This window comes from Dermacentor silvarum, chromosome 2 (genome assembly GCF_013339745.2).
Source record: "Dermacentor silvarum isolate Dsil-2018 chromosome 2, BIME_Dsil_1.4, whole genome shotgun sequence".
NCBI classification, from domain to species: Eukaryota; Metazoa; Arthropoda; class Arachnida; order Ixodida; family Ixodidae; genus Dermacentor; species Dermacentor silvarum.
Genome location: NC_051155.1, coordinates 86705682 through 86732310, shown reverse-complemented (window position 1 = coordinate 86732310; position 26629 = coordinate 86705682). Strand labels below are relative to the sequence as shown.

Genomic DNA, 26629 nt, shown 5'->3' with positions numbered 1-26629 from the left:
GATTCAGTGGTAAAGACATCACTTTTCGGTCCTGTTCTTCCTGTTCTACCAGTGACAGCACACATCACGGCGGCTAGATTTCGGATGCGATCAATTCGAAAAGCCTTATAAAACCTAGTTCTGACTGCTTCTTCAGATTATAAGCACCTGACATTTCCCTGGCGCAGCGAATCCTGTAACACAAAGATGCTTGAGGTCTCTCTCACCAAATTACGTTGCCGTATTCCCTCGCTAAGTTTCTACTTACACAGGTCGGGTTTGGTTCCCTCCCTCCCCTCTGCTCGTTTTGTAATGAGGAAGAGACGATACATAACTTTCTTCTATCTTGTCGCCGCTTTACTGCGGCAAGAAAACGATTGTTGGAAATATTTTTGCGAAGGCTTGGCCTGGACTTAACAGAACCTAATATTCTTTCGTTCGGGGCGTCCACTTTGGGATTCAGCCACAGGGATGCTTGCTTCGCTGTCCAAACGTTTCTTACAGAATCCAAACAAATACCCTGCTAAATTCTATCTTTCTTTATCTTTTAAATTAATTATTACTCATTCGATATGACTTTCCTGTTTACTTTAACATATAATTCTACGCTATTCCATGTTAATTCCGTAGATATTCGGAAATTTATCCTCCATATTAATTTGGAACATTCCACCCATTTCTTGGCCAATCCCCCACTGTCGTAGGAGCCACATGTGTGATAGCCAACAACAACAACAACGACAACAACAACAACAACAACAACAACAACAACAACAACAACAACAACAACAACAACAACAACAACAACAACAACAACAACAACAACAACAACAACAACAACAACAACAACAACAACAACAACAACAACAACAACAACAACAACAACAACAACAAACAACAACAACAACAACAACCTTGAACCAGGACGCCTGATTTTGCACAGAGATATGCTGATTGACATTTTAAGCCAGCAAAGGTCGGCATCATTGCACACATTTGGGGACGTCGTGCACATGTTTACGGGGGGCAAGGGCGAACACCTGCGAAACCTTTTGCCGGAAATGGCCAAGCTAAAAAATTGCGTTGTCCATACCGGTCTCGTCGATCACATCCGAGAGGTCCTTTTCTTGCCTTCGGTGACTGAAAACGCACTTGCGGCCGACGACTGGACAAGCCCGTTTGAACCATCTGGCTATTTTGCACGCCCACAAAGAACTCTCCCGCAAAACCAATTTGAATAAGATTGCCGACGACTTCATTTCCAGATCAAGTGCCCGAACGAAGACTTTTTCAATGATGATGAAATCATCGCATCAGACAACGAACTGCTGTCTTTAAGAGGAGAGAGAAAGGCACCAACTTACAAGTCAAAGCAAACCACCTGGCTTAGAAAAGAACGCAAAAAGTCATGCAAAGGAACGAAAATGGGGTCCATAACAGCGCAAGCAGAGTGAGACCATTTGGGTAAGAAAAGACGCGTGGTGGCGCTATTTGTAAAACTCCCTAGTCTATCTGTGCGTTTTCCTTATTAATTTTCATTCGTGGTATGCTGCATTTGCATCTCAATAACACAATCCACGTTGTTCCTATATTTGCTATCGAGTCCTTTCGCGCTTTTCAGATATCGCTGTCTTATTTATTTATTTGTTGATATGTTTATTTATTTGGGCACCTCATAATTTTTACTCTATAATCCTTTGTTCTGCCTCCGGAAAAGAAACGAAACCAGTGGCATAAGGCATGCTTTGACATCTAATGAAACTATGGCGTTATAGAATCACATTATACTTATGCTAATAATTCTAGTCATAAGTTGTGTTCAGAAACTGTTATATAACGTTTAATGTTTATATATGTCATGTATTATCTTCTCAATAACTGACCTTTCGTCAGGAAAAGATTTCTTGATTGTATCTTTTGTATTCAATCTTTTACAAGGCGTTACATTGCTTTTTCATAGATGTGTACTTGTGCGACTTAATACGCACAATACACATGTATCTCCTTAACGTGCTGAAATAAATCCGCTTGTCGCGTGGCTCAACCAAGAGACGCCAGTCTCTTGGCGGTGCGAGGGGACCCGGGCTGTAAAACTGAATTGTCTCCTACTCTGAGCTCTTGCAAATACTCATATAAGCTCGTCACTTCAGTGAATAATCTTTCGAGGTCACACGAAGTTTCCAGTGTAACTATTATTAAAGGTAATATATATGCATACATAGGTGGGGTTCGGAAAACTGGTCAGCCCCCCCGCCCTCCCGTAAAAATGAGAAATGTCCGCCTATGGGCTAAGTCATTCGCTGGGGGAATGTTCGTTTTAGTAAAGAGTGCATTGGCACCGTAGAGCTACTCGGCACCGCGCACGCGTAATTAGAAACGCTTGGTAACACAGAGGGGGCCCATTGGAAGCATCATGAAGCGCAATCATGCGCTAGTCGACGCAGGGCCGACACATTGGGGACAGCGTTATTATCGGCCCTCCGGGACACTCCAATCGTCCGCCCTGCCCAACAAGTGCGTCGTCTGCGTCGTCTCACCTGCACTGCTCGTCCGTCCTGGCGACTCCCAGCAGGTGTCGACCCAGAGGCTTGCTGGCGTCGCCCAGGGTGCATTCGCGGAACATCTTCTCGTCCCAGCATGAGCTCGTCGCCGTCAGGTCTGCGTCGTTGAACAAGTGCGTGTGACTTTTATCTGCAATGTGACGCACTCGTTGGAAGAAGACGAACTCCGATGCGATGGAAGGCGATCCCCAATAGTTGACGTTACGTTCTTTGAAAGAATTAAATAAATTTAGCCGCTAAGGAAGAAAATATCAAGGCCAGCTCGTGCTACTTTTCATCTGCACTTAGTAAGTTTTAAGAATAAATTTAGGTCAAAATACGGGTGAACTCCATCACGAGTTTGCTGCAGGAGGCACATTTTTATTGCGATAGCAATTATATGGACACTCCAAAGCAGATTTCTGCCATCGGCGTCGCCATCGTTGTCGCCGTCGCCGTCGCCGTTGCCGTGAGGTTCCGTATGACGTCAATGGAAATGAAATCGTCGCCGCGCGGTGGTGGTAAGTGGTTCTTGAGGGAAAGGGAAAGGTTGGCGCTATCTTCTGCAGCCCTTGAGGGAGCACGGCTCAGCGCCAACGGGGAGGGGTAAGTGGGAGCGAAAGAAGGGATAGAGTGGAGACGCCATGGCTGGGCGAAGCAAAACCGGCAGGCATAGGTGGCACGTATCAGGCCGAGATGGAAGGCCTTGGCGTGCTGCAGAGTCTGCAGGGGTGTTGTGCCAGGCCGGTCAGGCCCGGGGTGGAGTGGGAGGCCGTGAGGCCTTCCCGCTTGTAGAAATGTCCTTAGAGGCGTGCGGAGAGCCCTGACGAGTCAAGGAACTCCACGACGCCTCGAAGTGCAGAAAGGTGGTGTCGGCCGGGGAAGAGATCTTCCTCCTTGCCACAGGGGAGGCCCAGGCGGCGGAACTCCTGCAGGAGTGGGCCCCGCTGCTGGAGGTACGCCGGGCAGGCCAGCAGGAGATATTCGATCGTCTCCGGCTCCCCGCAGGAGCTGCAGGCCGGGGACGTCGCTCGTCCCAGTCGGTAGCTGCGTGCTGCCGTCCAGCTGCAGCCGATGCGGAGCCGGAGAAGGAGCGAGGTCTCCCTGCGAGCCAGGCCTCGCTGGGGGAGTGGTCGTGGGGGGCATCCCAGTGCCACCCGTTTGTCTGGGTGGTGGGTCGCCAGGTGTCGCCGCAGCCTCAGTCCTGTGAAGTCGCCCGCGCCGCCGAACGCTGTACGTGCGAGTGAAAGGGCGCGAGGGACGCGCTCTTTCACGGGGAGTGAACCCACGGCGGAGAACAAACGCGCGTTCTGCGCCGCGCTTCCTTAAGGGCTGCAGAAGTAGGCGTCTCTTTCCTCCTTTACAATCACAATATATGTAGAGCAAACGCGCCTTCTTCCGACGTGCGAAAGGCGGGGGGGGGGGAGGGGGAGGGAAGGGAGGTGACTTTTAGCTGCGGCACCAAGTGCCTATTTATATCAGAGGCTCCGGCAACAGTCAGCAACGCCGCACGCATTTTGTGCGAACGCGGGCAAAACGCCGACGGCGTCGACATTAGTTATGCGTGTTGCCGGTGCTGCTGCATGTCCAAGTTTATACAGCTGATAAAGCTACTATCATTACTCCGTATAGCTCTCTAAAAATTTGCTATCGCGTCGACATTAGTTATGCGTGTTGCCGGTGCTGCTGCATGTCCAAGTTTATACAGCTGATAAAGCTACTATCATTACTCCGTATAGCTCTCTAAAAATTTGCTATCGCAATTAATGCTCCGCCTTTCAGGTGAAACTGCGACCACTTTTTTTACTCGGACGTACCACAACGCATCCTTATAATTGCGACCAGGACAAAATCAATTTCTTAAAATTATCTGAGCTAAGGTTTCTTCCGTAGGGCTTATAAACTTGAAAATTTCGCCTTTTATTTATACTTCTAATTTCTTATGTATACATTTTGCGTATGTGAAAGCAGTACTGATATGATAGTTTCGAATTGTAATCCTTTGCCTTAAATGAAGGTCCTAGACCTCGAAGCCCCAGAAAAAGTACTGGCAAGCCTCAGAGAGTCATAAAAAACTCACTGTAATAGCTTTTCTATGAGCCAGTTTCTGTTTCGCTTTTTCATGCTGCCCTGCTGCCACTGGTTGCGCGGCCCGAAGTAGAAGCACGCCAAAACGTTATGATGTTCTGCTCCCACGGGACCACCTCACGCGTCATGAAATTCTGACCAATACACATCCTAGGAAACAAAACAAACTCGCACAAAAGTCAATATAGTAAACTATTTTGGCTGCTTGGAGGGCTGTGTAATATTACTTCTTATCTGACATGGGCCACAACGTTCCACCCAACAAGTCACCTCAGCGTCGGGCATTTCATCTTGTAGTTTTCCGCTCCGACGCGTTCGTCTCTACTTCCGGTTCAGGCGTGCGGGGCGCTCGACACTCGTTATGGCGCGATGGCGCGACTTCCGGCCACCTTGCCCCATCAGCTTCATTTATTTAACGCAGAATGAGCAATCGTTAAGGCGAAAGCCTTATACGTCTCATCGTTCAGTCGACCTCCAACGTCCTTGAGCGAAAACTGGGTCGTCGAAGCGGAATTGTACACGATGACGACTTGCTGTAGTAATTCACTTACTACACCGACCCGGCATCGTGTCTTACCGCTAGCGCGCGCAACAGTTATGGTGTGCGGGTCACCGTCGTCATGGTCTTCTACGAGTAAGCAAAGCAACGCTCACGCAACAATTGTGATGTTGCGCGGGTCACCATCGTCATCGTGTTAATTACGATAGATGTTTATTCAGGCACCCGAACCCACAACCTTCGGTGGGAGTCGAACCCTCGAGCTTATGTGGGAGTCCAACCCACAACCTTTGGGGTTAAGGTGAACTTAATTAAGGCACAGTTAATTAATATAGAATTAAGGCATTCGAATTCAGGAGCTTTGGTGGAAGTCGAACCTACGACCTTTGGTGTTAATTATGGCGAGGTTAATTAAGGCACAGTTAATTAGGGTCGCGTCAATTTAGGCACTCAAACCCGCGACCGTTCGTAGAAAAAAAACAAGTAATAAGAAGTAACAATGTCTAGTAATTTAGTGAATGTCTCTTGAGCGCGCAGGCCATCGCCTTCACCCTCTTTGGCGTATGCTAAAGTGACTGTCAATTTTTGTATTGAGAATGTTTTCCTGATGACGAAATCAGCCAATATCGTTGGTTCGTCTCGCTACATTGCGAAGGCTAGAAAGCGATTTTTCACTGCTTTCGACACGATATTGTAAATTCCCTGCTGCATGCTGTGCAGTAATATTTGGCTCACATGTTCACAGCGGCCTCGACGACAGATCCGCAACGTTTCCTTGCTATGTTCAAGAAGTGTTTCAGGTCCCGTTTATAAAACGTTGGTAAACCACACGTCATTCCTTTCAAAGTAATCACTACAGTATTCTCATTACTCGTGTAATAAAGGAAGACGCGGTTTCACCATTCGCATCTTACTGTTTGAAGTTATGCCGCAATGGCCGTACGTTATCGTATATGCGTGTTTGATATCTAGGCCCGCTATCTATGGACGTCATTCCTATTGTTCCGCAATATCAATACATAGGGTAATAGAGAACAGATTATCTCCTAAGCAGTGACACTGCTTAAAGCCGATCTGGAATTCTTCGAATAGCCTGCCCTCTTCGGCTCCCTACTGAAGCTGAAAACTGTACGCTCGAATTCTTATACGATGCAACAGCTACGTGACCGTTAAAGGACTGTAAACCTTTGTGGCCACCTTCACGCTTTCTGCTGGTTCTCGGAAACATATGTCACTCATAGTGGTATGTTTCTGTTACAGAACAGAAGTATGAAAACCATAACCAGAGACCTTCAACGCCTTTTTGCCATACCCATTTGCTGGGAATGATTTGTACAGCACCCGTACAGAGAAATACAGACTCAAGCTGCTCTTCCAGTTGGTACATTTATGCACTGTAGTTTTCTGCAGTGCGAAACATGTTAACTGCAATAGCAGGGCATTTCAAACTTTCTTATATTTCGTGGCCCCACTCTCAATCCATTGCTCCTAAAGTTGGTGCTATATAGGTACAGAGAAAATGAGTGAGCTGTCACTGGCTGCTGCACCTGAGGCTAATAATAATTACATCTAATTAAACGTAATTGGTAGTCACCCACTACTTGAAGCCTTCTTGCGCGTACCAAACGCTTATCAAACTCGGCTCATGCTGGTGGGTGATTTTCTTGGAAGAGTGCGGGCGACTTACTGGCCAGCAGCGCCGGTGGTGCGGTGCACAGGGTTTGCTGCGCAGCCACCATGGCCAGGTGGAAGCGGTGCATCGTGTCCCTCTGCTTGCGTGTGCACTTGTCCAGGCCGTCCTGGGGCTGGCACGGAGCTGGCTCTGCCCTGCGAACGCGCCGAACAGCTCCCTCTTTAATGGTGCCTACACACTGGAGCAAGATAGACAGTATTCTGCCGACCCGCTGATCTGGCAACATATTTGGCGAGTTGAACTTAGGTCACAGCGGTTGATCACACGCAGCTTTCCACAGTGGTCTCATCTTCCTTTAACTGTTAACCTCTTGTGTTTCTCGCTAATGAGGTCCCTAGATTTGTCACGGACCTGTCGAGAACCCCGTCAAGGAGAAACGCGATGTAATGTGCGCGTTAAAATTGTTTTCCAACTTTAAGGGTGCTGATTTTTTTTCCATGGCAAACACCCTTGCGCTTAAGGGGTAAGATTTAATCGTTAATGGAGGAAAATAAAGTTTTCTTTTTCGACGACGTTTTACGACAACTGAACATTACGACACGAAAACGGCATTAAGCAGCTTGCATGACACGAAATCTCCATGAAATAAAGTTTTATTTAGCTATGAGCGTCAAACTCCCGTTTCATACTTTTCGCTGAGCACCAGCTGGTCAGAATCAGCACAAATAGTTTCTAACTGTGGCTTCTCTCATCGCGGGTGTAGTTAGAGCTAGCCCTTTTGAACAGTAATTTTTAAAGCCCTAAATATAGGGGTGTAAGTCATCGGAAAACCTAGAATCCTTAAGGGTGTGAAAATTTTAGCTGTGGGGCCCCTCGTCGAGCGGATTGAAACAGGACCGCAGTCTCGATCGACACATCGCTCGGGTGTCATGGCATCACTACCGTTAGCTGCCGGCCCAACCATCAAATAACAGCTACACGTCTTTGTCACTATCTTATTCACGACACCTCGATCCCTATTGCATCCGCCCACTAGCATGACCTCGCGGATCCGCGCTTTGGGGATTGATTTTATTCAGGAGGCGTTAGTTTGTATAGCTGATCGATACAGCACGGTAAACAGGTCCTGCGTCGCATGACTGCGCCCGCATTCTTACCGCTTGTTTGCTCCTTCGTAATGTTCGCCGACACACAAGTTTGTTGCCTCGAATATGATTACCATGCTTTCTTCGAAGACAAGGTGAACTACGTTAGCGGGTGCCCTCGACTAAGAAAAGAAAAGAGAAAGTCGAAATATGGAGCAGCAAGATCAAGAAGTATCTATTCACTCATGGAAATATACATAGCAACGAAATATACACGAGGAGGTCCAAAAGCTCTGGTATGTTGGGGGCCCTCCTGTGCAAGGTTTCAAAAACAAATCAGGCTAACGCAAATGCAGCAAAGAGGTAAGGTTGCTACTAACACAATAATCAAGTACTAACCTACCAAAAAAGTTAACTGAGACATAATAAAGCTTAGCATAATATGACGTTACACAGAAGTATAATGATTGAAAACTTACTAAAGCGTACAAAGCACGGTAAACGACATTGCAGTAAAATAATCACAAGTCAAGCAAAAAGAAAAATAGACCCCTTTTGAAACTTCCTATACTGGGATAAAGTTTAGTGTTAGTTGGAAAGAAGTGCGTCGTAAACAAAGAAGTGAATTTTCCATAATTAGTATTAATTTTAGGCAATAAGAAGTTATCTGAGGCAAATCGAGTTGTGTTGTGATTAACAAGTCATTTTCTGATAAAATTTGTGAGATAATTTTTGAATGAAGGAAGTTTTAAACAAGGATTGTCATGTTTATTTTAGTAGCTTATGAATTCTGAGGATGTGATGCTCTTGCAAAAGTGCCGATGCGTTACATCGGTTTCATTGGAAAGTAATAATGCAGATGACCTGGCTTTGAAGGTATTGAAAAGGAACTAGGTGAGAGTGATAAGTATTACTCCATGACGCAATGCAGTAGGTGAAGTGACTGAATGAATTAACGCATGCTATAGAGAAAGCAAGGTTTTTTAGGCTGATGTGTGGGCGTGTTTTACTAAGTATCCGTATACCATATGCTGCTTTTTGCTTTGAATGTGAGGTATGGAAAGTGTACTTCAGGTTACAATCAAGGACAACCCTCAAACATCGGCAATGATTAGTAGCAGTGGTGAGGTTATTATTGAGAGTTATGTATTGAATCTATTTGACCTTTCTTGAGTGGAGTGAAATAGCACGAAAGCTGTTTTAATGAGCTTAATTTCCAACAACTTTCAACGGTAACAGTGAAGAGTGTTTGGAAGATCAGCATTGAGCTTACAAATTAGGCTATCAGTTGAGGTGTCAGCAGTGAGAATAGTAGTGCCCAGTGCGAAATATGGCAATATAGGCTGTCTAAGAAATAGCCAGGAGTAACGGACCAAGTATATACCCCTGTGGAACTCCCTTATCAATGAACTTAAAGTTAGAAAGGCGGTCACAAATTGTAACAGCCTGTTGTCTGCTAGTTAAATTTCTCTGAATATCTCCTGCTGCACCGATAGCACCGAATTCGGCAAATAAAATATTACGAAGAACTGAAGTGAACGCCTTTGTGAGGTCAAAATTACTGCATACCTATTCTTTTTCTTGAGCATGCGCTTCAATAAACCGTCTGTGAGCCAATGGTTATGGGGCGCAGGGTATTTCTTGTCGTATCTAGCAAAACTGGATACATCATGGTTACATGCCATTATTAATTATGAAAGAGCCCTAAAGCTAGCTCTGAGTTTGTTTCCAATTTATTGGCAACCAGTCAAAAGAAAAAAAAATTTGATGTATGAATTGAAGTTTGCTAAATAGGGATTTTTAGAAATAACGCTCAGGTCTTTTTGAGAGACGTGTAAAACGACAAAAATGGGTAGTGATCTGTATTTTCGAGTGGAATTACGTCACAATAAACGCATGATACTTAGCTACATAAAATTGATCTATAATCAATCAAAGCTGTTGATTTATTCCGAGCACCATTATCACTTTTCAGAATGCAAGCAATGATAACTAGAGTGGTTCTCCAAGAAAAGAAAATACGCTTGAAACTTTCACACGTACACAGGAGGCTTTTTAAGCTGAGAAACTCGAATTGAAGGCACCCTTCTAAGTTCGTAAATTAAAATTTGAGAACGTTATAAAAATGTTGCTGCAGTGAACACCGCCGGCACACCAGATGTGGCTCGACGCGGCGAACATTGGCGGTGAAGATGGTACAGCGGTGTGACAGGAATGCAAGAGGTTCCACAGTAATTCGAAAGGTGCTTTAGCGGAAAGAAACTCCAAATGTATAAGAATTTAGGTGAGATAAATTGTGAAAACGCCGAGAAAAAGGAATTGTTTAAGACGTTTCAGCTTCCGTACGGAAGCCGGCAACGTTTCTGAAAGTTTTAACTGATCCTTTTTGGTCGGCATCTTCACTATTTCTTTCGCTCAAAATGCTTATTCTCGGCCAGACGAGATATCATCAAACCATCGATTTCATCAAGCTATAAGAATGAGTTCGTTGGGCCACCGAAGCCTTATACATTTGTTTCGAAGAACTCTCTCGAGTTTGGGTTGTGGTTCTGCAAGCTTTCACAAGTCTGGTGGCTTTCTTTGCAAACCCTCCCGCATACTTTGATGACAATGGCTGCTGCTGCTGTCTTGCCAAATAACCGCTTAGGTCACGTGAGCGCGCAGTCGCGCACCGTTTGAAATTAGGCCGAAGACGCAGGAATGAAATTGGCGAATAACAGTGACGCTTACCACTGTACTTCGCGTCCCACTTCTTTCTGCGCATACCTATTTTTCACCGTTATTCCTTCGACAAACACCAAACATTGCCGTTGCGTCACTGCGTCAACGGCTCTCAATGCGTATTCGTGTGAACTGCTGTTTCAATTTCAGCATTACTTGTGAACGGTGCAGTATATGAACATAAACATTACACGACATTAGAGCTGCTAGCTCTGCTGCGCATGAACATTGGCGGAGATTTCACATTGCATAGAACAACAATAAGTACAATTGTGTGCATCACGTTTAGTTATAATGTAGCATTTAATTACCAGCTACACAAAAGCTTCGATTCACATTGATTGTGAATAGAATTGTGCGCATCGCATTTAGTTTGATAGTATTCAATTATATCCACTTCATAGAGGTGCCAACTTATGCGTTGGAGAGAGAGAGGGTTAAAATAAAGAAAATGCGAGGAGTTTAACCACTGGGACAAGGGGACATAGTAACGCATAGGAAGAAAAAATGTCACAGTTTCGCTCTAAGGGCGAAGCAATGAATGCGATAGCAACACAGAAATGTCATACGAAGTAAGGTGAGCGGCTTTGGTAGCAATATGAATTGTAGTGAACATGAGCTGATTAAGTAAGCAGGTGTGCTGCGGCGTAAGTAGACCGACATGAAGAGAGACTCCGTGACCACGAGAAGGCGCGTGTGAAACGGTGGTGTTGATGAGAAGCGCTTCCCGTGGGCAGCGCGTGCGAATGGACACACCTGTAGCGCTGCACTGCCGATCCGGGCAGCATTGCATGTGTAGCGTGCGTTGGAAAATGTGGCCCGACTATTACTAACTGAATGAACAAGTGTGGTGTGAGCGCGCACAAACAAACATGAATAGATCACACTGAATGACTGCAGACAACGACTGTCAAAACGCTGGCAGCAAGCGCATACGCCGCAGAGCGCGAAGGTACGTGCGGTCTATCGCTTCAACAGAAACTGAGCGGCGAATGCACGGCGCATAAAGGTCAGAGCCGTGTGGAGATAAGAGACGGTGCGGGCGAGCGACATGCGCGGTTGTTGGCAGAGTAGAAGTGCGCCCCCCCCCCCCCCCCCCCCCCCCGCTCCTCCGGCGCTGGCTTCCCGCTTCCTTGCTTGCGCGTGGGAGATTGCGTTCGCTCTCCGTGATAGCGCGCACCCGCACGCTTCCGCTCGGGCATACGGTGAGCGGTGAAGATTTTATCTATAGGGAACCTCACCGCGACGGCGACGGCGACGCCGACGGCAGAAATCCGGTTGAAGTGTCCATATAATTGCTATCGCAATAAAAAGGGGAGAAAAGAACACTAGTTGTGCGCACATGTGGAGACGGTGCAGAATGTCTATAGACAATTTCATTGAGGGCGGCGCCATTTCGCCATCACAGCACCGTCTATCGTCCGGTGCCATGCTGGTATGCGGGATCATGCTGGAGGGTGCACGGCGAGCGTGCTGTTGACGGCGAGCGGTAAGTTGCTTTTTTTTTCCTGAGAGGCGTGAACAAGTTCTTACAATCAGGAAACTCCTTAGTGTGTCATTACTGTGATTTGAGCTTTGATATAGCCGCAATATCAAACGGCGACGGGTCTAGAGGCGCTGTCGCACCTCTGCTCGCGATCGAAATAGGAGGCGTGTTAAGTCTGAACATTGTCGATACGTAAAATAGCGTAACGCGTTATTATTGTATGTCTAGCCTTGAACTCTATTACGGTATCACTCAGGTGACAACAATCGGAGGCGTCACCGTGTGCCACGCGGTGTGTCGCACCAGCGTATACATCGCATTCCAGGCCACTCGCGAAGCTCCGAGGAAACACGTTTTGCTAGCTTCACATTTTCGTGCTCCTAAACTTTTCGCGCTACGATTTTAGAAGCATTGTTTACCTGGAACCCGGACATCAAGCTTTACAAAATAAAGAACTGTAATACAACTTTACTGGAAGGGCCATTGCATGAATAAAAATATCGCAGCTTCGCCCGAAAAGCGAAACATGAATTGCAATAGCAAATTAGTAGAGAGCTATTCGGAGTAGGGATAGTAGTTTTATCGGCTGCATATAAACTTAGACACATTCGCTTATTAACTGAATTAACAAGCGTGGTGTCAGCGAGCACAAGCAAACATGAATAGATCACGCTCAATGACCGCAGACAACGACTGTCAAAAAGCTGGCAGCAAGCGCAGCCGCCGCAGCGGTGAAGGTTCGTGTGGTCTATCGCTTCAACGGAAACTGAGCGGCGAATGCACGGCGCATACAAAGGTCAGAGCCATGTGGAGATCGCTTTTAATTAGACGGTGCGGGCGACCGCCACAGCGGGGCAAAGTACAAACGCAATTGTTGGCAAAGTATAGAAGCTGCCGCCCCCCCCCTCCCTCCCTCCCTCCCTCCCGCGCTGCCTTCCCGCTTCCTTGCTTTCGCGTGGGAGATTGATTGGCCAGTTTCCCTTGCGCCCGGTAGCAAGATAAGCATTTGGTGCCGCAGCACAGCGTCGCCCTGCCTCCCTCCCTCCCATACCTCCATGGCCTTTCGCGCGACGGTCGCGTTTGCTTCCGCCCGTCATCCCCCGCGCGCTTTCACTCGCGCATACGGCGCGCGGCGACGATTTTATCGCCCTTGGACTTTATACGAAACCTCAGGCGACGGCGACGCCGACAGCAGAAATCCAGTTAAGTGTCCATATAATTGCTATCGCAATAAAACGACCTGATGACAGTGGCCGCGACTATACCACGATCAACCAGATGCACGTGACGCTTTGACAGCGTATGCGCACTCTTGTGTCTCGAGCGATGCCTGTGCAAGGGCACCTCGCTGATTTGAGACAGCTGAAAAGCAAACAAATACTCTTTGGAACAGCAACTTTATTTTATGAAGTAATACAGGCGCATGATACGTGGCGTCAGCCGACAGCTTGTCGGCGAGATTCGGAAGCCCGGGAGAGCACATGTGAACTATATGGGCGGTCGGCACACGGTAGGCATAGCTTTGGTTACAGAAAGAAAAAGACACTTTATTTTCTTAGGCGGCACGTACTGTTTTCATAATACTTGCTCGGTCAACTTACACTAGAACCTTGATTGCCAACCATTATAATTTTAGAACACACTTAAACAGCATAACTTTATTGTGCGTGCACGAAAAAAAGCTGACCGACTCGAATACGCACGTTTCATTTATATCCCCATTTGATCATGGGGGCCGAATTCGTCGCCGTGCTCTCACTCGAAACAAAATCATCTGAAAATAACACACGCGACGAAGCTGATTGCCTCAAGCTCTTTATGTTTATGCTGGCAATCCAAAGCGGACATTTGTCTGCAACCGCAGCGGCGGAGCCCACGAAGTCGCCGCGGTTGAAGATGGACTTAACGTTCGCTTCCGAAAGTTATTGCGATAGCAAGTATATGGACTCTTCAGGCGCATTTTTGCCGTCGTCGTCGCCATGATGTTCCGTATAAAGTCCAAGGGTGACAACACCGTCGCCGCGCGCCGTATACGGCTATAAGTTGTATGTGCGAGTGAAAGCGCGCGAGGGTGAGCCGGCCATCGCGGCTCAATCTCGTGCGCGCTAGAGGACGAAAGCGGGGAGGAAGCGCGCTGTCTTCCGTCGTGCGCATGGCAGGGCGGGGGAGGGAGGAGCGGAGGCAAAGCGGGTGGGCGTTGTACTTTGACCGAAACTGCGCACCTTGAAGGCGATCTGCTTTGGGGGCACAGTCAAGGCGGGTCGACGGCTCGTAGCTTTGCGTGTGCTGTGTTCTCGCCGCTTTGTTTGCGTTGAAGCGATAGATGAAGGTCTTGAATGTCACTTCGCTCTCTGCTGCTGCCGCTCTTCCTCACGCCAGCGTGTTCACGGCGAGTGTCCACGGTCCAAGTGTGATGTGTTCATGTTTGACTTTACGCGTGGAGACCATTAATTTAGGTAGTAAGCGAATGTTTAGAAGTTTATATGGTAGATAAAACTACTATCATCACTTTGTATGGCTGTCTACTCATGTGCTATCGCAATCGATGCTTCGTCTTTCGGGCAAAACTGCGATTTTTTTTTTTTGCAGCTGAATGCAGCACAGTGGTAGTCCGTTGACCTTGAGTCATCTGAAAGCGCAGCAATCACAGACGAAACATGTTATGATCGCACTAATTTGCAATAACTCCGGTTCAGTTCCAAACTGCCGCTAGGAAATACGGCAATCCGCACATACCAATGTGAGAGCGGCACGGAGCGCTGGTTCGAGGCAACGTTCCTCCTCGCCCATAAAACAGTCTATAAATGATCGCAGAGACCTGTTCAATTGACATCTTGATAATTGCTTGATCAAATTAGCGTTTTCACTATCGTGTTCAATGTTTGCTCTAAAATGGGCACCACTCACCCGCACAGCTCTTCGTAGAATTTGCTCAGTTTCCGGTGGGGCTGCCCGTAAAATAGGAGCAGGGCCCTCGCCACGTCCATGCTCTGCGCCATGCACATTTCGTGTAGTTGGAAGGGACACTCCTCCAGGAACGGATCCACCGGCCCTGCGAGCACATGCGGCGGATTTAGACAGGATTTAAAAAGGAATTACAAAGGTAGGATGTTTCGTGCTTAGCTCCATGCTATAAGAACATATTTTTGAGCAGCAAGGACAGAGTGTTTCATTTCTATGGATTGAGTCGCGGTATATGCACAATCGCATTGGCATTGGTTATATAAATTAAGCACTCGTTTATGCCTGAAACAAAAAACATGTTTTTTAATGCGCATACTCGAAATGTCCCTTCATGCCAAAAAAGTCATGTACTTTATTTTTCTTTCTAAAAACTGTCTTCAAGCCGCCCGAGTCCAAGGACTTCGAGCCGACACCTGAGGCCACTAAAAGCAAAGTACCGGCTCGTTAAATAAAGTTTATTTCTTCTTCTTCAATAGCAACTCAAGTAGTTAAAAGTATAACAAAGTTAAGTCGAGACGAAGGCTGCGAATAGTGAAGTTGGAGGGGCGCAGGAGACAATGATGACCTGGAGTAAAATGTGCCAAGGCACCACAAAGAATGATGTCGAGGACGAATAGCTGTAGAGGGATCAGTATGGTCGAGGTATAAAAATCACATTAAGACGGAATGCCTCATGAAAACGAGATGATGGCAAAATGAATGAGGTTATATAAATTAAGCATTATTTATTCAATGCAACTTACTGAACTCTATTTCAGGGCATGGGTGGCAAGGGCACTACTGCAATGATATTGCAACGTAAGGACAGAAAGATTTAGTAAAATTAACAAACTTATCAACAATACAGACATTAAACAAAATACGGACAACCTAGGCGATAATCGAGCATGTTAGGTAGACCTACACACGGTTTTTATAGGTTAAAAGGTTTTAGGGACGAGTAGTCAGCGAGAAGTGAAGAACGGCACATACCAGTGCATTCATGGCACTCGCTAAAGCGGCGGCGAGAACGGCGTTCATTGAAAAGCGCACATACTCAGCGCATTTGTAGCGCGCTGCAGTCTGCAAATGCGTCGGGTTGCTGTCCTTGAGGAACCCTTGTGAAGTGCGTTCGATTCCGCCGAGCATCGGATAAATTTAAGGAAGCTTTTCGTCCCTATAGAGCAGGACATTGACAGTGGTACATACCTGTCTACATAAGTTGGCATCAAAGAGGTTCATTGAAGACCAGCACAGACAGAATGGCACGTACGCAGTACTCCATGTCGGCCTTAACAGTTTCCCGAACCGTGGTACCGACCCAAACCTGCATCTACAGTGACCAAGTCTGCGTGAAAGAGGTTCTTTGAGAGCGGCTCGTGTGTGCACATTGCCACATACTCAGTGATCTAAGTTGGTCCGATGGTTGGTTTCTAATCCTGTGCCCTCAGCGCTGCAGCTCGATACGCTGCCCATTCGATAACGGACTACCCAGTGACCCGGTAAGGCGGGAAAACGGTTAGACAAAACGTACATTGATACATACAAAATATATAGCCCGCCCCAAATGCCTGAAGTACGGTAAAAATTATGGGGTTTTACGTGCCAAAACAACGATTTGATTATGAGGCACGCCGTAGTGGGGGACTCCGGAATAATTTGGACCAACTGGGGTTCTTTCACGTAGTGTATGGGTGTTTTTCGCATTTCGCCCCCATCGAAATGCGGCGGCCGTGACCGGGATTTGATCCCGCGACCTCGTGCTTAGCAGCCCAACACCATAACCACTGAGCAACCACGGCGGGGTGCGTGAGGTACTACAAGAATGCGAACGCATTAACAAGCACATCGCCAGCGTACTCACTAGGACTCGTTGTGGGCTGCGCCTCGGCTGCGTCCCGGCACCCGTACCAACGCAGGAAGGCGGCGATTGAGCGAGTGGCAAGCCCGGCCCGCTCTACTGGACGGCCGCACACACTGGCAGGCTCCGAGAGGCACCGCACCAGTTCTCCCTTTAAGGCGCTGCAAAAGGCATACTCTCCTGGATCATGCTCGAGCCGTAATTGATGGGCCTTAACTCCCCAACGATACTAGAAACTCAATAGGGAGGTTGCGCTGCACAGTTCGAACAAGACACAGGCCGCATACTAACACAGAAATTGGGGTGTGCCACCCCCTGGCTAAGCAACTGCTATAGTGCGCACTGCGCAAGTTCATTTTTACAAGCCAAGCTTGTCTATATCTAGCCTGAACGTCCGTGTCTGTTCGCAGAAACTATCATCATTATCAATGGCTCGAGCGTCGTCGTCTTCTTCCACAAGTGGCTAATGGGGCGGCCGCGTTTACGGAGTATGAACCATTGCTTAAGGGGGCATGACCATTCATTGTCTTACGTGACAGACAGATTTAATTTTGAAGGCTACTCTGCTCACTTCCAAAAAATGTCCGATGAAGTTTCCGATCTTCAATAAACATGTGTTTCACTGCCAGCAAAGCAAAGAGAGTGGCAGAATACATTCATGTTTGAACACTTCTCTCTTCGGTGTTGCACTCAGGTGAACGTACCCACAACTATAAGACGTCCATGTGCAGATTTGACATTTGCAAACGACATGTGTGACAGAGATGACCGAACGCCTTGCAGTATACCAGAGAGATCACAAGGCTACTCTGCTCACTTGCAAAAAATTAAAGGCAGTTCCACGCTTGCAAAATCTGATGAAACAGCGAGATCTGGAAGCGTGGGTGTATAGCGTAGTGGGTATGGCGCTCAGCTGTTCCTTCGGGCTTCGCACCGCTTTGCCGAAGCTGCACGTAATTTTCTTTGTTTGTAATGCACACACACTTGGCTTAGTTAATGCATCTCTATTTTATTTCATCAGTCAACATTGCTTAGTCACGCATTTTATCTCCCTCTTCTTCGTCAACCTTTTCACACTCATCTTCCCATGTTTGATTCTTTATCCTCCTCCTCTCCACGTGGCAAATGCCATCTTCTTCGCCATACCATTCTTTTCGTCCCACATCGCCCCGATACACTTAACACATGTCATCCCTCCAAGCACAGTAGACTCAACGTGATCGTCATCAGTGTTTGGCATCTCAAAGCATTCTTGTCGTTCCAGTAATCGTCAGCAATCTCGTCAGTACGCTCCCTTCTCTTCGCGATGGGTATGCGTCACATTGCCGTTCCACAGCAATTCGCCTAGATCGCGTCTCGAGATTGTAAACCCTCTCTGCCTCTTAGCTTCGGCAGTCATCTCTCTATAGTAAGGATCTTCTCGGCGACGCTTCATGGTCTCACGATTGGCCTCCCGCTTCTTTCGCTTTCGCTCGGCCTCTTATTCAGGAGAAAGCATCTCCTTCGGTCTGCCCATAGTTACAGTAGACCATGACACTGGCGCCGCCGGGTGCACACTTCGCCGCTTCGTGCGCTCTCACACAGCTGTCCTCCTCTCTACCTTAACTCTACCTACTCCCTTACGACATGCATCACTCTCCTCCTCGCCACACGTTGCACAGCTGTTGCTTCACTAGGTCTCGCTCTGTCCTCCTCTCTTCTCCAGGCCACGGCCCACGCACATGCTCCGCTCTATTCTTCTCCTCTCTACTCTCCCTCGCCACGCGTTGCATAGCTGTTGCCTCACTTTTCGTCTCACCTAGCATTCCACCTCTCCACTTCGTGGCATTATACCCATAACCTTGAGCTCCAGCCGAGCACGGCTGGAGCTCAATTTTAAACAGCTCCGCTGTTAAAAAGTGACCGGTGAAGTTTCCGATGTTGAATGAACATGTGTTTCACTGCCAACTTATCTTCATTGATGTCACCAGTATCCACACAATGCCATCTCGTTAATAACAAGGTCACATTCCAGTAAACATAATGTTGATGGCAAAGGGGTCGCTTTGGTATACAAAGGGATGACAAGCTTCGATTATCATCCAACTTCACGGAGTGGAACGGCGACGATTTGTTATGGTACTAATAAACTCGCTTTCACACAACCTTTAGATAACTCGTTAGAATGAGTGAACATACCTTAAAGTAAAGGATGATTACAAACAGCCCCTTAAGGTCCTAATTAACAGGCACGCCGCAGTTGCGAGAGTCCAAAATTAACGGAAGGCGCACTCACACCAGGTAAATTGCACAGTTCAGTTCTTAAGCTTATCGGTGTTGCAGTGCTCGCTCATAGCCACACAACGTTATCTAGCCACCTCTGTCAACCTATGTATGCTGACAAGGGTGCGCGGATCTACGATTCCCTTAGCGGAGTTGGCATGGTGGGGCGTGGTAATAAGACACGATAAGATCTCGCATTGTCTTGGCGTTTTCAGAAGGCTTTCAGGTGAGGCGGGGGGTTCTCTCAAAGATTAGGAGGAAGTACCACGGGATTCCTCTGAAGATTACGAGATTGCTGTTCGCAGTAAATTAAGGGACCTAAGAGAGACTAAGTATGGGGCTTTTTCTATGATGTATCAATATATCGAATGGCGGTGTCTAGGTTGGTGTGACCACTCAGACTAGTTGCTTAGGCTTGCTTGAACGTAGGGCAAACTTTCGCAACCGACGTCGTCTGGCGGTGCTGCACGCAGTGAACTGCTGCGTCTCCCCACAACCTGAACAATTTTTCTCAGGCGAAAACGGTTGCTAATTAAAGGAAAGCGGACAATTTTCGAAGTGCCAATAAACACTACATTTTATGAGGGAAAATAAGTGTCCGTAAATATTCCTCAAATGTGATCAAAAATCAGCGCCGTACTGATGATTACCGAAGTTGTGGCTAAATAATGTGGCAAGGCGTCAAGGGATAAGGACAGACTCAAGCGGTACCCACGCTGAGAAAAAAGTGGTCTTGATTTCTAATTGATTACCTTCAGTACAGCAATGGACTGCGATGAAAGGGTTGTCACGTGGTTATAGGTTTGCACTGTCTCCATTGGAAGAACTTAGGCTGGTGCTGTCGCAGACTGAAGACAGCGTGCGTCTCACCTGCAAGCAGTGGCTGTGCTCCCGTTTCTGAAGAACACGTCAAGCGGTTGTGTCGCGCACTGCCTGATTACGTCCAACGGGCTGCAGTCACCGACCACCTCGAAACCTGCAAACGCGCAGGTTGCCGACGTATACTCACGGAACCCGTGCCCACCGTAATTCTTCTTCTAGACGCTAACATCCTAGAAACTGTACAGGATGCATGTACCCACGCGAACTCTATATGTGGCCCAGAGAACATTGGGACAAGACTAATTTCGAAGACAAACAAACAAAACGTAGTTCAGGACCATCTCGAAGACGAAAAAACAATAGAATGCTAGTGTATCTATTTCTCGGGACATTAAGCGCCGGATATATGAGCTCCGCATAACTTTGCTCAATACATTTTCATAAGTTGCATAAATTTGCTTTGCTCGGCTAACGCAGTCATCATTATTTTTGATACGCTTTGACTTAACACACTGAACGTCTTTGTAGTTTAAACACAGCACCATATACAAGAACAATGTCAGGAGGAATAGAATGACGCTGAACAATATTACCAGTCGTTTGTTGAGAAATCAAAATATATTATTATATGATAAATACAAAAATCTATATGCACAACAAAATGAGGGATGAAAAGCACCCAAAAGCATTACTAAAAATCCCAACAATTCTGAGCTACTATGGGCCGTCCAGCAAGCACACGACTCGGCTAAAAGGCTCTGCATGCCGGTCCCAACGTGGGAGCAGCCCACTTTGTGAGGATACTTACAACTTGCAGGACCAAATAAATGTTTTCCTGCCTTCCTTCTAAGCAAACGAAATCGTACGTAAAGTCTAGGCTACATAGTGCTCACAATTTGGAAAAGAAGGCGCCGAAGAGAAAATGGTCAGTAAAATTTAACGTAAACAACATGATCAAAGAAAAATCTAACTTGTGAGTAAAGAAATAATATAAAAGTGCAGCAGACGTCCGTATTTCCGGGCTGGTTGGTTCGTGAGTTGACGAGAATGCAAGGTGCAATAAGAACAAATGAAGGTAACAGTGACTAATGATTCGCGGGTGCTAATTCATCTATAGATATATCATATCTTTTTTTATGACGGGAGGCTGACGACGTGCTGACATATGCCACGAACGTCTTGCAGATAGGATACGCGTCGCAGTAAGGTGGAAAGCCGGGCGAGTTGGAATTGATGCATTCTTTGAAGCAACGCGGATAACGACGGCAATAATAAAATGAAGGACACAGGACGAGCTTCCGTCTTGTTCTCCTCCCTTTTTTATTTCCGTCGTTATCCGCGCTGCTTCAAAGAACGCAGCATTCGCGACCCTCTTCTCACGGGTGTGCTGGCCGCAACACTTCCTTACTAGACAAATCTGATTAATGTTCGCAAGCATCAGCCTGAATTGGAATGGAAATCCATAAATGGTGCCTATCGTGTTTTGGAGAAAACTGCTCGCGCAAAATCCGTGATATTATGACATTCCGTTTTTTTTTTCGACGTCTTCTTTACCGAAACTAAACGGATATTTGCTTATGATCCTTCTTTCTTATTTTCCCCAAAATGCTTGTCGCGGCTAGCTAGAGTTCCCGCACATGAAGCACTCTAGTCGTCAGTTTGACACTGACAACTGCACCTAAGCGCCGACATTCGATGCCGCCTGCTATGGTTTGTGTGACACAGGGACTTGGACATGAGTGTCCTTCACCTTGTCCTTTCACGCTTATATTCCTTATGCGGTCAAACATGCAACTGCTTTTTGAATCTTTGTAGAAGGGTTTCGGGAAATTCGGCGCAAGGCAGACGGTTAATCTGAGACTCTGTATTTTGCTCGCCTCAGTGGGAGCAGGATATTCATAAGGCAGTGCAATACCGCGTTTCAACACGATTAAAGAGCTGGCGACAAAGGGGCCGATGGTTTTGGAACCGTGTGGTTGCTTCCAATATATGGAGTTCTTTTTTTTTTTTGCTTAAGAAGGGCTTCAAGTGACGATGATGATCTAAGGGGCAGCCTACCATTTTTCAACGGGCAGGTATGTCAATTATTTCCACGCCCTATATAGTGGTGAAGAAAAAAAAAAGAATACCGTCCAGTAATCTCAAAAACTGTTTCGTTACGATCAGGTCGGAAGAACATTAGCAAAAAAAAAAGTTAAGTAGTTAAGCATTCTTTGACTGCATTATCAGGATCGCTAGCTCGCATTCTTGAAATTACAAACCAATTATCGCTCACGAATACATTGAACGTTGCGAGCGCAATGAGTTCGGGCTGCCGGATTCTGTCTTAGCAAACCCACTAAAGTGACTCTAACGCTTGCATCCTAAAATGATCCAATAGAAGTTCCTTCCTTTGTTATGCAACAGTTGCTTCACATTTGTTTAGTTGACAAGCTCTAACCTATTTCCATTCAGCACCATCCGCTTTCGTCTCACATGTACCTACCATGGGCGATATAACGTAAAGCTATTCCAAACTGTTTTTATTCCAATCTCCTGACGTCAAATTTACGTAACCACCGACGCAAGCATCGGGCGGTGACCGGCAGCGTCGTCTGAACAACCCTACCGAACACTCTCCTCGTTTATAGGAGGTCACCTTTGTTCTCTTTCAAAACGAATAACATTGCCTGCACTGAGAGGTGTTTGTTATCTAATTGGCCGACAAGAGGCGAGGAGCACGCTCTAGTAGAGAGGGTTTCGATGGGGCCGAGCCAGCACAGTGAAAATAGATAACCGCATGAAGTGGGTGGTGCCGTCTTCTCCGATTGGCCCGCTTCGCCTTAGGTAGCTTGCGGTGGCTGGTCGAAAATCACGGCGGCGTGCAACGGAAGGATAAGAATGCCCCTAAAACGGATCCTCAGCAAGGAAGAGTTGGCAGAGCGATGTCGTATACGTGCCGAAAGGGATCGATAGTGTTTCACTGCCACGCAAAAAAGGTTTATAATGCGTAAATAAATACGTGCTCACCGGCAGGTGCGAGTAGCGAGGGCCTGAGCCATCGGCGGGCAGCCATCTTCTATTCCTTTTGGAACGGGGCAGTCTCTGGCTGTTCAGAAAAGTAGATTTTTTTCGCGTACACGTCACTTTGACGCGGTGAGTTTTCGCGGTTTTGTGAGGTCGCGTGACAGACAGGCGAAGTGGGCGCACCCCGAAAACATTGGACAAATAGCAGAGGGCTAATGCTGAAAAGGCGTCGAATCAGGATCCTATAATTATTTTTCTCTTGGGCAGTTTAATCATGCATAATCAGTCTGTACACGTTATATCAGATGGGGAGCTATCGCGGTTTTCGTGACGTCGCGTGACAGACAGACGAAGTTGGGAGTGGCCCGAAATGTTTTGACCAATCGTGGTGAGCTGATTGCAGAATTGGAATAGAAAAATTTGAAATAGCTTTACGTTATAAAGCGCCCCATGATCGTATATTTTCTTGCCTTTTCTTTATGTTCCGCCGTCGTCCTCCACCTAAGAACTTTCTGTTCCCGATCCTCTACGTGGCGTAGCAGGTAGGCGACCACATACGCGCTGGCAGAGTGCTCTTTATTTGATTAAAAAGCTTTCTCCCTCTCTTCACATTTTTTCCTGTATCAGCTATATCCATCATGGCTGGAAACTACATCTATATCCAACCATTTAAGCCTCGATCGCCCTTGGATGTGTGTTTCCCGTTCCTTGACACCCATTAAGCCACTCTAATAAATAGATTACCCATTATCAGGAAGAATTTAAAGCGCCCGTGATCTGTGTCACTGTATGGTATCAGTCCATCTGCTTGAAAAAGAAAAGAAAAAAAAAAACAAAAAATGTGGTTGATCCCTCTTATAGGAATCGGTATAACACGAACAGTGAAACGTGTCTTCACAGAAGTAGGAATGTTTATTGCAACATTGATATATAATGTTATTGGGTTTTGTGGCTAAAGCGCCCTTAGGCGTTGATGCACCCACGCTGACGCCTGGTGGCACGTCTCCTCCATCACGACTACCAACGTCGATGACCATGAGCAACCGTCGTGCATATGGAAGCTGCACTACGCTGCACACGCTAGCACAACGCGAAAGACGAAGCACGTAACTGACAACCTAATACAACGCGCAAGACAAAGCACGTAACTGAATCGTCACCGAGTCAAATCAGCGCGTACAGCGCGTCGTAATTGCAGCCTCCGCGATCAACTTCAGAAACATTTTCAGAGCTAATTGCGGAGGCCACGCTCCGCTGTGCTGAGTACGGTGAACGCCACCTAGGTGGCGTTGGTAGTGCTTCTTGATGCCAGCGCCTTCGAATGCTGGCATCGAGGCGCGTCGTAGTGCGGGAGACCACCGAAGCGTTCACTGTCGGTGCGCGTTAGTGTAATATGCGTACTTCTCTTTTCTGCTCGTAGGCGGCGGCACCGCCCCGAGCAAGAGCGCGGGTACACGGAGGAGTGTTAGATATAAGACGCGTTTGTGTAGCTCTCTGCAAATGCGTTTGTGGCGCAATGGGGTTAAACGCTCGGCGATCTATCGTCGCGGACACCGAGAGGTCGTGGGTCGATTTCCAAATTTGCATGTTTGTGGAACTTTTTCTTCTGGTTTCTTCTTTGTATTATGTCTATGACGTATTCCGTGACGGAAATACGTCAGTGAAGTCTTGGTGGACCCCGGCATAAAAACAACTTTCGTGTAAAACAAATTGGCTTCTGGCTGTGGAACCTTCAGGCATTGTGGAGTAATGCCGAGCTGTGCGTTGCGCGATGGTTGCCAGTTTGAGTGGTTTTTCTGCCATTCCATGCACATAATCGAGGAATAGAGTCGATAGAATTCAGTGAAAGTTAGCGTCTGTCCGTGCCTATCCTGGTCGTCACCATCTTCTTTCGCGCTTCAACCTGCTCATTGTGAGCGGCTAAGCTCCAGACTTTTTTTTATTCTCTAGAAATTTGGCTTCGCACTTGATTATAATGCGCGGAAAAGAGGTCGGTGTAAGAGGGACCTAAGGAGCAGTTTCACGTCACCAATTCAGAATCACCGTTCCTTACAACGTGCTGCCAAATTGACTTCAAAACTTTAGTTTCAGACTCAGTGGAAACGGGTGCTTCGTCCCGAAGAAATCGTGCCGCAGTACGTCACTGGAGCGCTAATTAGGAGGACTGGTGCCTCTACACATTTAGTCGGGAGCGGACGCTGGTAACTAATGGTGCATTCGGCTGCTCTCTGCACGCTCGATCTGACTCGGATTGCAACAACGCGGAGCTCTCGATCGGAGCCAGCGAAAGCGTGACCCAGCCGAACGTGTAACCGCTCGCCAGAGCAATCATCGGTTGCTGGAACAGAAAGCATGTCAGCGCTATTTTTTGCGTAGACGAACAAGGCGTACAGGCGACACCTGCGCATGCCGCTGCGGCAGACGCCATGCTAATGGATGCTGCAGGGAGCACGTGATCAGATCTCGGTCACCAGATCTCGGCCGCGCTCCCAGGTTAAAGGGCGCTCTAAAAGAACCAGCCGAATGCGTTCCGAGAACTCAACAGCGACCGACCAGCCGAATGTAACGCGTGCCGCAAGAGCGCCCTGGGGCGCTCGAATACGACCACTGCAATGCACCACAAGTCAGTCGAGCGAATTCACAGAGTAGACGAAATGTTGTAGGTGAAACAAATAAAATGCATGTCACTACTAGAATCGGGCATTCGAGGTTCGACGGATCAAAGGGTGCATCTGCTTACTCTTGAGCAACCGATGTTGCGAGTCCCCGCAGAGCTCGGCGCTCACTTCTCGGTAGAAGCGCTCCATCCGATCGACCAGTTCCTCTCCTCGGCAGACCTTCGTCTCCGCTTTGCCTGAACACGACGAGTACCCCGTAGTGGCTGCCACTTGATGATGACGAATGTGAGACGAGTGCGCGCGTCCCGTTTTGGAAGCGGTTGTAAAAATGTTAATTAAATTATGGGGTTTTACCAGTAAACCAGTTGATTATGAGGCACGCCGTAGTGGGGGACCCGGAAATTTAGACCACCTGGGGTCTTTAACGTGCCCGTAAATCTAAGCACACGGGTTTTTCGCATTTCGCCCCCATCGAAATGCGGCGCCGTGACCGGGATTCGATCCCGCGATGGTTGTCGGCAATATTACCAATTATATAAAGCGGAAGATGGCACTGCGATGTCATTGCTTGCATGGAATACCAAGAAGTGAAGGCTTCGGACTGACATCTTTGGCAAAAAAAAAATGCTTTGAAGGCGTCGAGCGTGTGTGTCTGTTAGATGCTTGAGTTTACTGACACGCGTAAGAAGCTGTTTTTGTTATAATATTATACACTGTTATAGAAGAATTCGGTTATCAAATAAATAATTGGATGTACAGTTTCACTAAGGTAAGCAATAAGATGAATTCGCAAAAATAGGAGGAGAGAGAAATGTCTGCAATTTATGCACACATTTCTGTTCTCTTTATTATATTTTCTATGTTGACAGCGAGGTGTATTCCGGGGAACGGAAACTATGTAAAAATAGTAACCTTCGAGCAATCGTTAGCCGTGCAGACACGAGCATAACCATCGTATTGTTAGCCACGACTGTTGTACGAATATAACACACGTTTCCTCGTGATTTCTCGGAACAAGCCGCAAGTATTGTGGGCCATTCACCTGCAGAATGTGACCGCCGCGTCCCCATGTTGTGCACGGGAGGC

General features: G+C 47.1%; 1 protein-coding gene across 1 annotated transcript in view; it reads right to left on the bottom strand.

Moving 5' to 3' along the window:
- The window catches only part of LOC119441590 (uncharacterized), a 31768-nt gene extending 6000 nt beyond the window's left edge, over nucleotides 1-25768 (bottom strand). The window contains exons 1-6 of the mRNA XM_037706199.2: nucleotides 25666-25768; nucleotides 19968-20073; nucleotides 16839-16996; nucleotides 14939-15083; nucleotides 6794-6933; nucleotides 2517-2637 (exon numbers count right to left, since the gene is read on the bottom strand). Coding sequence (XP_037562127.1) covers nucleotides 2517-2637; nucleotides 6794-6933; nucleotides 14939-15083; nucleotides 16839-16996; nucleotides 19968-20073; nucleotides 25666-25732 — 737 coding nt within the window. The 5' untranslated portion in view covers nucleotides 25733-25768. The remainder of the gene's footprint in view (nucleotides 1-2516; nucleotides 2638-6793; nucleotides 6934-14938; nucleotides 15084-16838; nucleotides 16997-19967; nucleotides 20074-25665) is intronic.
- Nucleotides 25769-26629: the final 861 nt, after the last annotated feature.